We start from the raw sequence: 14,554 nt of genomic DNA on the forward strand, positions 1-14,554 counted from the left end.
TATGACATAAAACTTACACTAACTGCAATAATTCCCTACTAGTAACATGGCAGCATATACAGTAGATTTTCTATAAATAAAAATAAATAAAATGACTAAAAATGAGATAAAATACACATTCAATGTGTATTCAAGCACTGAAAATTAGTGGAGTAACCAATTACAAGAACCAACAATCAAGTGTTAGTATCTCACTAATATTGACCTAATGTGTATAACCAAAGTTTTCCAGCATCTTCTTGCCAAGACTACCTGAAGAGGTGTCCCATATCTACAATACTGAGATAAAAATGGAAACACTAATTGCTAAGCTAATTAGCTCTTTTTTTAATGTACTAGCAGGCCGGTTCCTGACAAGTGTCCATAAGCTGATTTCTCTAAATTAATTTCTAGAGCTATAGATTAATTTCTCTAAATTAATTTCTAGAGCTATAGAAATTATAGACTTGCTATAATTATTTTATTTATTTTATGCAGTTCAATGAAATACATATGTCCAGATTGTTCAAAAATTTTATAACATTGTCTGGCTGTTTCTGCATTTGAGGATTTTGATTATCTATTTGTTTCTTTATTCTGAAGATTTCGATTAATTTCCAACACAGCAATTGCAATGCTATTCAGCAGTGAATAGCATCACTCATAATTAAGATCATGGAATATATTCTGTATCCAGTCATTAATAATGCTCCAGATTCCTCCCACCCTTCAAAACATATGGGGATTGTAGGGATGTAATTGAGCGGCATGGGCTCATGAGCTGGAAGGCCCTGTTACTGTGCTGTATGACTAAATTTAAAATTTAATCATGAGTAGATTAAAAGGTCAGCCTGTATCTCTTAAAGGACAGGTATACTGCAGTTGGAACAGGAACTGATAGGCATTTAGTAATGTAGCAGCCCACATGACCCAGAGCTTTCAAATCTGTTGGCATTAGAGAGGATACAGAGTAGATTCAGGAGAATGATCCACTGAATGAAAGGCTTATAATATAAGAAGTGTTTGATGACTCTGGGACTGTAATCGCTAATGGTTAGAAGAATGAGGTGGTGGGGGGGAGATCTCACTGAAACCTATCAAATACTAAAAGGCCTGGATAAAACAGATGTGGAGAGGCTATTTCCAATGGTGAGGTAGTCTGAGACCAGAATATAAAAACATCCCTTTAGAACTGAGATGGACTGAATGGTTTCATTCCACTCCTATGTCTTGTGGTCTCATATTGTAATGATGACCATAATAGCACAGGTGAAAGTTTCATAAATTGTACTTGCTAAGGAAAATGTACTCTTTCCATGTTACTTTCATTTCTGATTCAGACTTATTTTACTTTGTGTGGCTTCAGTTCATTCTCTCAATTATAGTGCCTTTAAAATAGAGCATTGACTAATGCATATCTGGAAACAACTGGCTTGCAAAGTCCTTAAGTGAGCAAAAAAACCTTTCAGCATCTGCTCTACTGTTCCCTGTAATATTCTATAACATTAAAAAGCAAGAAGCATGTGGGATTAGAGAAATGGTTAAAGAATCAACCTGTTACTAACCTGGAGCCAAATTTGTATTGAACCATACAAAAATAAGAGATGTATATCTGCAAAGAGATTTACAAAAGAGAAATAATGGCTACAAACAAACTGTGATAGGAATTTTCCTTCTCTGCACATTTCCAGGAGACATTCATTATGCCAAGCATCCTAATTCAATCTCTCACTTAAGAATATTGTGGGTGCCATTTTGAAGCATTTTTATAACCTCTAAAGAGGGCCTACTGTGCCAAGTTTCTCACTGATGGTGGCAATATGCTTACCATACAATGCAGGTTCTCTGCACTGTCTCAGCACTAAGACAGTATTTGATCCAAAATCAGAAGACGTGTTTAATCCTGTTGAATATGATTCAGATTACTGAAAGGTGCGTCTTTAGCAGTGCATCTCATGAGCTTGAATTATTTACTGCCACTTATACTGAAATAAAGTGAAAACCTATGTCTTGCATGCTATACTGGAAAGTTAATCTGTTTTTAAATACAGCAGGTCATACAATAATAAAACAGAAAAGAATACAGCGTGTGGTATTTTAAAAAGAGTAAACTACAGTTAAAATAAGCCCAAGGGCATACTTATTTTCAAATAAGGGGTCCATTTAAGAGTATCTGATTTCCATGTCACTGTTATACATGTTCTTGCTACTGCTGAGGCATCTTCCCACCTTTCAAAACATACCGGGGGTATCGGTTAATTGGGTGGCACAGACTCGTGGGCCAAAATGGCCTGTTACTATGCTGTATGTCTAAATAAAAATATAAAAATAAAAAGATTGGTCAAAAGGTTGATGGAAAATACACAGAATAATTATGTGCATGTCAATAACCTGGTAATTGTGATCATGGAGAGATACTTCTATCAGATGTAAACTGGCAACATTTGACCATCCTACAATGATTCACCATTCAATGAAAGTAGTTACTACTGTAAAATAGAAAATGAAACAGCTAATTTGGACGCAATACTACCTAAATGTGAACCCACCAATAAGCAGGTAGTGTTTCTTAGTATCTGGGCATTTAACATAACAATTACAGCATGGAAACAGGCCATTAGGCCCTTCTAGACCGCACCGAACCAAACACCCCTTTCTAGTCCCACCTCCCCGCACAATGCCCATAACCCTCCATCTTCTTCTCATCCATATACCTGTCCAACCTTTTCTTAAATAATACAATTGACTCCGCCGCCACTATTTCTCCCGGAAGATCATTCCACACGGCTACCACTCTCTGAGTAAAGAAGTTCCCCCTCATGTTACCTCTAAACCTCTGCCCCTTAATTCTTAACTCATGTCCTCTTGTTTTAATCTTTCCTCCTCTTAACGGAAATAGTCTATCCACATCCACTCTGTCTATCCCTTTCATAATCTTAAATACTTCTATCAAATCCCCTCTCAACCTTCTACGCTCCAAAGAATAAAGACCTAATCTGTCCAATCTTTCCCGATACTCTAGATGCTTAAACCCAGGTAACATTCTGGTAAACCTTCTCTGCACTCTCTCCACTGTGTTTATATCCTTCCTATAATTAGGCGACCAGATCTGCACACAGAACTCCAAATTAGGCCGCACCAACGTCTTATACAATCTCAACATCACCTCCCAACTCCTATATTCCATGCAATGTTTGATATTATGCAAGAAATGCGCCTGGGTCCAGATCTGAGGGATATTGGAGAATTCTGGGAGAGAGAGAACTGATCTGAACAGCTGAGTGACGGGGATGGGCTTGAAAATCAATCCCTTGTGTGAGTTTTGAGATTAGAAGATTATAAAGTAGGTTTTGAGATTGAGTGGCTAGCTGAAGTTCACAATGCTGGAGTGGAAGTAACTGCCTGAAAAAAGCTGATGTTAAAAAATTAAAGGAGACTGAATTAACCTATTTCAAGTGCTAGTTTTGGACTTGCTCTGATACTTAGGCTTAAAGCCTATTAAAATCTATCCTTGTTACAAAGTGATCAAAGTTCCTTGGCGATGATAGTATTAACCTTTGTACACAAATATTAATCTTGATAATAAGTTTATTGTCAAACACATTGTATGATGAACTTATGTCTGAATTTCTTACTTGTGGATTATTCATGGATGAATTATGACTAAAAGTATTTAGTTGAGTTTCCAGAGTGCAACAAATTTAACCTGAAAATGGTCAGTCTCATTCACTCATGTGCTGAAAAGAATTAGAATCATACAATTTAATTTGCAAGCTGCAAGCATTTCAAGGAAGAAGTTTATTTCTATCTTCTCAGAGTAACTGCTTTTGGGCAATGCCAGCCATCAATAACAAAAGCCTATTCAGCCCTGGTGTTTGCTTCTCCATTCAATAAGTTTATGGGTTATCCTTTATTTTCAGCATTGATCTCACATCTCAGTTCATTTTATAGACAGAAAATCCTTGATTTAAAAAGAATTGAGCTACTATTTTTCTTAAAACATCATTTGGATTTACATATTTTTTACTACAAAGTTTTTTTTGCTATAACAAATATGGCACACTATCCATGCATCAAAATACACCATATCAATATATCCATAATGCATTTCACTCAGTCTTTTTAATTTATGAAATTTAACTAAATGAAACATTTTTCAGGAACATCTATTTTGACTGTAAAAATGCATTAATATTTTGTCTTCAATGTGCTTGAGCTTACCAGCCTACTAATTGTTGAATTTTCTCAGACTTGAAAGATTTAATTGAATAAAAATATCAAAATATATCACAAATATCTGGACATAACTAAACATTTCAGAAGTGGAAGCTCAGTTGCTAATTAGACTCAATTTATTTTGGTAGAGAATTCCAAAAATTCACTGTTCACTTCTCTAAGTGGAAGGTCCCTAATTTTGATACCATGACCTGTGGTTCTAGAAACCTTATATATTTAGAACAAAGGGAAACAAAGATATCTTACCAATGAACACACGAGCCTTCTAATGAGCAGCCAACATCATACCTTCTGCTTTTCATCCATATTCAAGTAGCAATATCAGTAAACTCATACATACCTGAAATGTTGTGACCTCATAATAGTTAAGTGATCTCACAAGTGACCTCTCATTTCCCTGTATAAAAACAAATGCAAAAACATCTACTGTTTAAAAAAAAAGTTTTTAATAAAATAGAATATTTATTATATATTTTATTATAGTTGGAGGAGGTCAGTGGAACGAGCAAAATAGTGGTTGCCACAGACTAGAAGGGCCAAATGGCCTATTTTCAATTCTGTAGCATTCTATGGTTCTAGGAATAATGAATTATGTTGTACTTAGTATTGATGCATAAAACTGAGAGAATAATTTTCAAATGTTAAAGAATTATCAGACATTTGTAAGACCTATAAGTATTTGTATTTGATTGTAGAATCCAACTTAATTCATTTAGGAAGTGTTGTGAGTTTAGGGAAGATCTTCCACTCTATGCACACCAAGGAACTTTGTGCTCTCAACTCTCTCCATGACAGAACCATTGATGTGTAGTGGAAAGTGGTTGACCTTTGTCCTCCTGAAGTTTATAATTTCTTTTGTCTTGTCCATATTGAGATTCAGATTGATGTCCTTAAACCATTTGACAAGCCTCCCAACCTCCTCTCTGTAAGCCAACAAGAGTAGCAGGCTGAGTACACAGACCTGATGTGGAGATTTTGCTGTCAACCTAGATGTACTGTGGTCTTTCAGTTAAGAAATCCAAGATCCATTTCCAGACAAGGATAGTTTATCCACCAGCCTCTAATGTATTACAATGTTGAACACTGTGCTAGACATTATTCTCTAGGTGGGACATGATGGAGTGGAAGATTAAGGTTATAGCATCATCTGTGGGTTGTGTAAAGATTAAAACATTGTGTTTATGATTCTTTTGTTAATTTTTTCCCTATCCCTTTAAGAAAAATTCTTGATTGTAATGTTGCCATAATTACTATGACATCATTTGCTGTAATATCTGAGCAGACCGAGTTTGCATCTCATTCTCCAAAGAATCATGACAGAGACCTAAGCACAAGATACTTTTCTTTGAATTCATCTTATTTTGTTTATTTCTTTTATATTTGTTTAAAGTTGAATATCGTTATATCAGTATGCTTTGTTTGCTCAACATTATGAAAATCTCAATGAAAGTTATACAAAATGTGGGAGGAGTCACGTGATGGAGTAGTGGACGGACGGTGAACTCCAGCCCTCTCCAGAAAAGTCGGGAAAAACAAAGGAAAACACAAAGGCACAGAAATAAAAGTTAAAGAAAAGAGAGTATAAAGGTGGAAAGAAGATGGCGACAAAAAAAGAAAAATCGAAATCAACGGTAAGAAGAGAGGAAGAGAAGACAACAGAAGAAGAAGGACTTACCTGTTCGAAGAGGCCCGCGGTGGAGAGAAACCCGCTCCCTCAGGTCGGTAGAAAGTGGACTACAAAAATGGCTCGCTGAGCCGAGTAAAAGTGCGCGATGCGCATGAAAAAAAACACACCGACGGGAGGGGGGATCAGCTGGGGAGTCGATCTCCACAGCCGGCAACGACAGCTGCAGAACACCTGCAGCAAGAAGAGAACACAAAAGACAATGGAAACAAGAAAGAAGAGAAGAAAAGGGCAACAAAGAAACAACAGATGGCCAACCCAGAGGAAGAAGAAGAGGAAGAGGAAGAGTACAGTGAAATAGAAGAAGAAGGGAAAGGCAAGATAAAGGTTGTACTTTCTCTTATTAAAGGATACATGGAGTCATTTAAAGAATGGCAAACACAGGAATTTAATGATTTAAGAAGAAGAATAAACAACACAGAAGAGAAAATGAATAAAATAGATATGACTTTAACAGAAATGGGAAAGAAAATGGACAAGATGGAAGAGCGGGCAGTAGCAGCAGAAATAGAGGTAGAAGACTTAAAAAAGAAATTGGAGGAATCTAATAAAAAAGCTATAGAGACACAAGAACTGTTAGCTCAAAAAATAGATATAATGGAAAATTATAACAGAAGGAATAACATAAAGATAGTGGGCCTTAAGGAAGATGAAGAAGGCAAGAATATGAGGGAGTTTATAAAAGATTGGATCCCTAGGATCCTAGGATGTCCAGAACTACAGCAAGAAATGGAAATAGAAAGGGCACATAGAGCATTGGCCTTTAAACCAAAACCACAACAAAAACCAAGATCTATTTTAGTAAAATTCCTAAGATATACTACAAGAGAAAAGGTACTGGAGAAGACAATGGAAAAAGTAAGAGAGGGCAACAAGCCACTGGAGTATAAAGGGCAAAAAATCTTCATTTATCCAGATATAAGTTTTGAACTCCTAAAGAAGAGAAAGGAGTTCAATACAGCAAAGGCGATTTTATGGAAGAAAGGGTATAAATTTATACTAAAGCATCCAGCGGTATTGAAAATATTTATTCCAGGACAACAAAACAGACTATTCTCGGATCCAGAAGAAGCACGAAAATTTGCAGAACAATTACAAAATAGACTGAGGGATGAAGACGGGTAATGAGAGTAAAAATGATCACGATTGATATGTATGTGGGTAAAGAGGTATAAGAGTGAATAGATATAATGTGCATACGTGAATGTATCTGTACTTAGAGGAAAATATAGATAGTATAGACAAGAATTAATAAGGGAAGGTAATGGAATAGAGAGAATAAGGAGGGAATTAAAAGAGTGACCTTTGTTACATATGAAAAGTGAAATCTTTTCTGGGGGGGGGCTGGGTGGGGGGGTAATAGCGGTCACTGCAAAATCAGTTGACGCTTGCGAGTGAATTCGCAAACCCAAATGGAGAGGGGAGATGTGGTTGTCCGACAAGGGAAAAAGGACAACTCAGGAGGGGAAGGGGAGATTGGGGCTAAAGAAGATATAAATAGGAGAATAAGGAAAATGTTTGATGTTGTAGGAATGTTGTCTTATAAAGGGTTTAAAATAAGAAAACAGAAATGGAAAAGAGGGAAAGGTAATGATGGAAAAACGGAAAGAGAAGATAAACAAAATATAAAATGGCTACGCTGAACTATATGACTCTAAATATTAATGGAATACATAACCAAATTAAAAGGAAGAAACTACTAAATTTACTGAAAAAGGAAAAAATAGATATAGCATTTGTCCAAGAAACACACTTAACTGAATTGGAGCACAAGAAATTAAAGAGAGATTGGGTAGGACATGTAACAGCAGCATCGTATAATTCAAAAGCAAGAGGAGTGGCTATATTAATTAGTAAAAATGTGCCATTTAAAATAGAAGAGGAAATAATAGATCCAGCAGGGAGATATGTTATGATAAAATGTCAGATATATTCGGAGTTTTGGAATCTACTTAATGTATATTCACCTAACGAAGAAGATCAAAAGTTTATGCAAGATATCTTTTTGAAGGTAGCTAATACGCAAGGGAACATACTAATAGGAGGGGATTTCAACCTGAATTTGGATTCAAATATGGATAAAACTGGGAAAAAAATTAACAGAAAGAACAGAGTAACTAAATTTATAATTAAATCAATGCAAGAAATGAAACTTTTGGATATATGGAGGAAACAAAACCCAAAAGAAAAGGAATATTCATACTACTCGGCTAGACATAAAACATACTCAAGAATAGACCTATTTTTGTTATAAGCTAGTATGCATGATAGAATAAGAAAAACAGAATATAAAGCTAGAATACTATCGGACCATTCACCCTTAATATTGACAGTAAAGCTAGAGGACATCCCTCCAAGAATGTATAGATGGAGATTAAACCCCATGCTACTTAAAAGGCAGGATTTTAGAGAATTTATTGAAAAACAATTAAAAATGTATTTTGAAGTAAATACGGAATCAGTGGAAGATAAGTTTATACTATGGGATGCAATGAAAGCATTCATTAGAGGGCAAATAATAAGTTATGTAACCAAGATGAAGAAGGACTATAATCAGGAAACAGAGCAATTGGAAAGGGAAATAGTAAATATAGAAAAAAAATTAGCAATGAAGGAAGATACAACTAAAAGAAGAGAATTGGCGGATAAAAAAATAAAATATGAAACATTACAAACATATAAGGTAGAGAAGAATATAATGAAGACCAAACAGAAATATTATGAATTAGGTGAAAAGACGCACAAAATCCTAGCATGGCAGCTTAAGACAGAACAAGCTAAGAAAATGGTATTGGCATCAAGGAAAAAAGACAAACAAATTACATATAATCCAAAAGAAATTAAGGAAAACTTTAGAGAATTCTATGAACAATTATACCGAACTGAAAACGAAGGGAAAGAAGGGAAAATAGATGAATTTTTGACTAAAATTGAACTACCAAAACTACAAATAGAGGAACAAAATAAATTAACAGAACCATTTGGAACAGTAGAAATACAAGAGATAATAAAAAAATTACCAAATAATAAGACACCAGGAGAGGATGGATTTCCAATAGAATTCTACAAAACATTTAAAGACTTATTAATTCCGCCCCTCCTGGATGTAATCAACCAGATTGATGAAACACAAAGCTTACCAGATTCATGTAAAACAGCAATAATTACAGTAATACTAAAACAAGGGAAAGATCCACTCTCACCAGCGTCATATAGACCAATATCTTTGCTAAACACAGATTATAAGATAATAGCTAAACTATTAGCAAACAGATTAGCAGAACAGGTACCGAAAATGGTAAATTTAGACCAAACTGGATTTATCAAAAAAAGACGCACAACAGACAATATTTGTAAATTTATTAACTTAATTCATGCAGTAGAAGGAAATAAAGCACCTGCAGTAGCAGTTGCTTTAGACGCAGAGAAGGCCTTCGACAGAGTAGAATGGAATTATTTGTTCAAAGTATTGCAAAAATTCAGTTTACCGGAGAAGTATATTAATTGGATTAAAGCATTATATAAGGGACCGTTGGCGAAAGTGACAGTAAATGGACATGTATCAAAGCAATTTAACTTAAGCAGGTCAACGCGGCAGGGATGCCCTCTATCACCTTTATTGTTTGCGTTACCTATAGAACCACTAGCAGAATTGATAAGAAGAGATAATAATATAAAAGGAATAAAAATAAAAGACAAGGAATATAAAATCAGTCTATTTGCGGATGATGTTATAGTGTACTTAACAGAACCAGAACTATCAATAAAAGAATTATATAAGAAATTGAAGGAATATGGAGAAGTGTCGGGTTACAAGATAAATATAAATAAAAGTGAAGCAATGCCTATGAATAATGCGGATTTCTCAAAATTTAAGAAGGAATCTCCATTTAGATGGCAAATGCAGGCAATAAGATACCTAGGTGTACAAATAAACAAAAATCTAGGCCAATTATATAAACTCAATTATTATCCACTAATGAAAAAATTACAGGACGATTTAGGGCATTGGAAAGATCTACCACTAACACTAATAGGAAGGATAAACTGTATTAAAATGAACATTTTTCCAAGGATATTATACTTATTTCAGGCATTGCCAATAGAACTGACAGAAAAATTCTTCAAAGAGTTTAAGAAAATAATAAGGAAATTTTTATGGAGAGGGGGGAAACCGAGGATAGCACTAGATAAATTAACAGAATGGTATAAACAAGGAGGCTTACAATTGCCAAACTTTAAAAATTATTATAGAGTCGCACAATTAAGATACCTATCAGATTTTTATCAAACAAGGGAAAAAACAGACTGGATGAGATTAGAATTAGATAAAATAGGGGAAAAGTTACCTGAACACATATTATATAAATGGGATGAAAAATTGGTACAACATAGAACTTCTCCAGTAATACATCATCTCCTCAATATTTGGAAGAAGATTCATGTAGAAAGAAATAAAACAAATTATCAATTACTAAAACTAATATTGACGCAAAATAAGTTACTCCCTTTTACAATAGATAACCTTTCCTTTAGAGAATGGGAAAAAAAAGGGATTAAAAGAATAGAAAATTGTTTTTCAGGAAGTAGATTCTTATCCTTTGAACAAATGAGAGATAAGTACAATATAACTGGAGATACAGTGCTGGCATATTACCAACTGAGATCCTACTTGAAGGATAAATTAGGAAGCAATTTGAGTTTGCCAGAGGGAAGTAACCTTGAATATGTGATTACAGATACAATGTTAATCAAAAGATTTATAACAAATATGTATATTAAACTGCAAGAAAAGGAGAATGAGGAAACAAATGGTAAAACTAAACAAAAATGGGAACAAGATTTAAATATAAAGATAAAAAAGGAAACATGGGAGAAATTATGTTCTGGAACGATGAGAAATACAATAAATACGAGGCTACATATGATACAATATAATTGGTTACACAGACTATATTACACCTCAAAAGTTAAATAAATGGGACCCAACAGTATCTGATAGATGTTTTCAATGTAAAAAAGAAATGGGAACAACAATTCATGCAATCTGGACATGTGAGAGAGTAGAAAAATTTTGGGAAGATCTCAATCAGATATTAAATAAAATAACAGAAAACAATATACCAAAGAATCCAGAGATCTTTCTCCTAAGTAACATAAAAAACAAAGAATTTGGAATTGATTTGGAGGATGCACAAAAAAGATTTGTTAAGATAGCTCTAGCCGTAGCAAAAAAATGTATTATGTCAACCTGGAAATTGGAAGATAATTTGAAAATACAACAATGGTATATAGAAATGAATAAATGTATTCCATTAGAAAAAATAACATATAGTTTAAGAAATAATATTGAAATATTTGAACAAATATGGGAGCCTTACATTAAATACAATAGCGAAAACCTACCGGGGACAAACATTACCTAAGTTGATGGAAGGAGAAGGAAAGAAAAGAATGGACTCAGTAGAATTTCTGGTGTATTTTTGTTGAATGACAACATTGTCTGACTGGTTTAACGTAACCTAGATTGTATACCTAAAATGGATGGGGGGGGGGTGGGGGTGGGGGGTGGCTTGGGAGGAGGGAGGGGGGGGGAGAAAAAGTCACTGTATATGTGTGAAAAAGAAAAAGTGTGTATCATGGCTAATGTGATTTATGGTGTGAAAAATAAAAAAATTTAAAAAAAAAGAAAGTTATACAAAATGTTTAGACATTTTATCAACGAATTAAAGCTACTTAAAGCTTCTTCTACAAAGTTTGGTTTAATGAGATAGTAATTCAGAATATCGATGCACATGTTTCCTAGAAGATTACATGTTTTGAAATTGAGAAATATTAGAACTTGTAAAGTGTTGTAACACCTTTTATTTTGCTGTTTGATGTTCGTAGGAGACACATTAGTTCAGTTTGTTCTACTTATATGATCCATTTTACCAAAAACAATTATTTACATTCTTCAGTCTGAGTTGGTAGCGCGGTGTGCTGTAGTGGGGTGCGCTGTAGCACGGTGCGCTGTAGTGAGGAGCCCTGTAGGGAGGTGCACTATAGTGGGGTGCGCTGTAGTGGGGTGCACTGTGCCAAGGTGCACTGTAGCACAGTGCGCTGTAGCGTGGTGCACTGTAGCAAGGTGCGCTGTAGTGGGGTGCTCTGTACTGAGGTGCGCTGTAGCGGGGTGCGCTGTAGTATGGTGCACTGTAGCACAGTGTGCTGTAGTGCAGCAAACAACAAAAAACTCGAAAGACTATAAACAGGCTTTAATTACCTTAAAGTAGAAAGCACCAGTTATGTGTGTATCCCCCAGTTCCATGTGCCCAACTGGTTTAGGAAAGGGTTGGCTCAAGTCTTTATATGGGCTGGTGATTGACAGTCAGCAGGGTTGAGGCTAGCCTCCCAGGTTGGGGAGGGGAAAGGTGGTGGCCTGGACCAGTGAGCAGACCTTGGAGAAGCAGGGGACCCACTGGGAATAATATGGAAAGATGCCTAGGCACTTGCAGAGGGCCTTGAACATGTGGGGAGAAGGGTGCATTAGAGGATGCATACATTCTGGGTCAGGTCTGATGACACCATGTAAGAGTGATGCAACCCAGGATGGCGAAGAGGATGGTGCTGAACACACACTTCTCCCTGTTACATGTGAAGTTCAATTCCTCTACCATCTAGAGAAATCTCTCCAAGTTGATATCATGGTCCTGCTGGTCATGGCCAAGGATGGGGACATCCAGGTACGGGAAGGTCAATTTTAGCTTGTGTCAGTCTATCATGCTTTTAGCTTGTGTCAGTCTATCATGTGGTCCATCTCCTGGTGGAAAACGAAGACTCTGTTTGTGACCCCAAATGGGACCCGACAGAATTGGTAAAGGTATCCGTCTGCCTCAAAAGCAGACTTTCGCAGGTGCGAGTAGGGTAGGCTGACTTCAGGTCAGTTGTAGAAAAGACCCAGTGCTGGGCTATCTCATTGACCATGTCAGTGATGTGGGGCAGTGGGAGGCATCCAGCTGGGTGAACCCGTTGATGGTCTGGCTACAATCGATGACCATCCTTGGTTTGCTTCCCCCTTTTACTACTAGGACCTGGGCCTTCCAGGGGCTATTGTTGGGTTCTATGACTTCTTCTTCACCTTGACCTTGATAAAACCCCTGTCGGCTGCACGGTAGTGCTTGCCCTTGACTGCTATAGGTTTGCAAATTAGCATTAGGTAATTGAAAAGTGGTGGGGATACCCAAAGGGTGAAGAGTCAGCAGGTAGATTTAGAATGGTTATGGGACTTTGCGTTGTGGATGGTGAGTGGGGGAAGTGAGCCACCAAAGGCAAGAGTGAGGCTGTGGAGGTGACACTCAAAGTCTAGTCCCAGGGTGACCAGGGGACAGAGCTTGGTCATGACCAGTAGCCCAAACTTTGGTAAGTTTCATCTACCCTCCCACCCCCCGCCACTGTTAAGTTCACTGAGCAGCACCTCGTGCCGTGATCAGACAAATCATGTCCTGGGATGCAAAAGTGATGGGGAGATTTGCTGGGTACACCTTGAGTTTTTTTGTCCGGACCACCTTCAGGTGCACAAAGCTCTCAGTACTACCACTATCAAACAGGCATTTTGTTACCTTCCTTTGATAGCAATATCCATTATTGAGTGCCCGAGTCCATGGGGAATGCTCTTCGTTAGTATGGCGGACACTAGGACCACCTCGGAGTATCAATCGCTGCTCCCTGACAGTTGTGGCAGCAGTAGCCGAAGGACGGCCGTTGAAGCATGGGGTGAGGCGACTGCATGGTTCTGTGCATGCATGTGTTGACCATGACATCTGGTCAGCGTGTTGGTGCTGCTCGGATCGGTGCTGCACACAGTGTCGGTTAGGCTCAGTGGCCCGGCCAGAAGTGATGTCACTGTTGTGAGTGGACGTTTGGCCAGAAGTGACTTTGTCGGTGCGGGCGGAAGATGGGCAGCAAAAGATGGTGGCGCCTATGGAGAGCACAATGCCGTAGCATGAGTCAGCAGCTGGGCCAGAAGTGACTTCGGTGCAGATGGAAGCAACAAGCAAGGTAATGGCATTGCCCGAAACTTGCACTTGGAGGGGCTCAGAGGGTCGTAAGGTTCTTCCAGTTGATTGCAGCCCTCCGCAACGCTCCCTGCGGAATTCGAGAGGCACACCTTGGCAAAGTGGTCTTTCTTCCCACATTGGGAGCAGAGCGAGTTCTTGATGCACAATTCTTAAATGTTGGTACTGGTCTGACCCACACCAGGACCCATGGTACTTACAGTGGCAGCTGGCGTCAGTGGTGGTGATTGTCTCTTCCTTTTTTTTATACAAATGGTGCTTTTATTCCATTCCTAAAAATCATAGCATGTGGACATCAGTAATAAGTCAGATGATTAAAGTCCACCATTGCTATTTACTCTTTTTAATTTTTTTTTTATTTTTCACACTATGAACCATATTAATCAAATTACACACAAACATTTCCCTCTTGAATATACACAGTGTCATTTTCTCCCCTTTTCCCCCCCTCCCTTCTTCCCACCCCCTTCCAAACCCATTAAATGTTCAACATATACAATACAATAAACCCATTAAACAATGTCATCACACAATGAAAATAAACAAGAAAATTGTGTCATCTACTTTTACACGCTAGGTCAGTTCATTTCGTCTTCTTCTC

The 14,554-nt window shown here is 37.1% G+C and overlaps 1 protein-coding gene across 11 annotated transcripts in view; it reads right to left on the reverse strand.

The window, feature by feature from the left end:
• Positions 1 to 14,143, reverse strand: part of LOC138735961 (EF-hand calcium-binding domain-containing protein 5-like) — a 217,460-nt gene extending 203,317 nt beyond the window's left edge. For 3 of the 11 annotated variants that reach the window (XM_069884675.1, XM_069884678.1, XM_069884679.1), the window contains exons 1-2: positions 13,498 to 14,143; positions 4,556 to 4,612 (exon numbers count right to left, since the gene is read on the reverse strand). In XM_069884675.1, the coding sequence (XP_069740776.1) occupies positions 4,556 to 4,612; positions 13,498 to 14,073 (633 nt within the window). In that variant the 5' untranslated portion in view covers positions 14,074 to 14,143. The other 8 variants (XM_069884677.1, XM_069884676.1, XM_069884671.1 and 5 more) reach the window with 6 other exon arrangements.
• Positions 14,144 to 14,554: the final 411 nt, after the last annotated feature.

This window comes from Narcine bancroftii, chromosome 6, assembly GCF_036971445.1.
Source record: "Narcine bancroftii isolate sNarBan1 chromosome 6, sNarBan1.hap1, whole genome shotgun sequence".
NCBI classification, from domain to species: Eukaryota; Metazoa; Chordata; class Chondrichthyes; order Torpediniformes; family Narcinidae; genus Narcine; species Narcine bancroftii.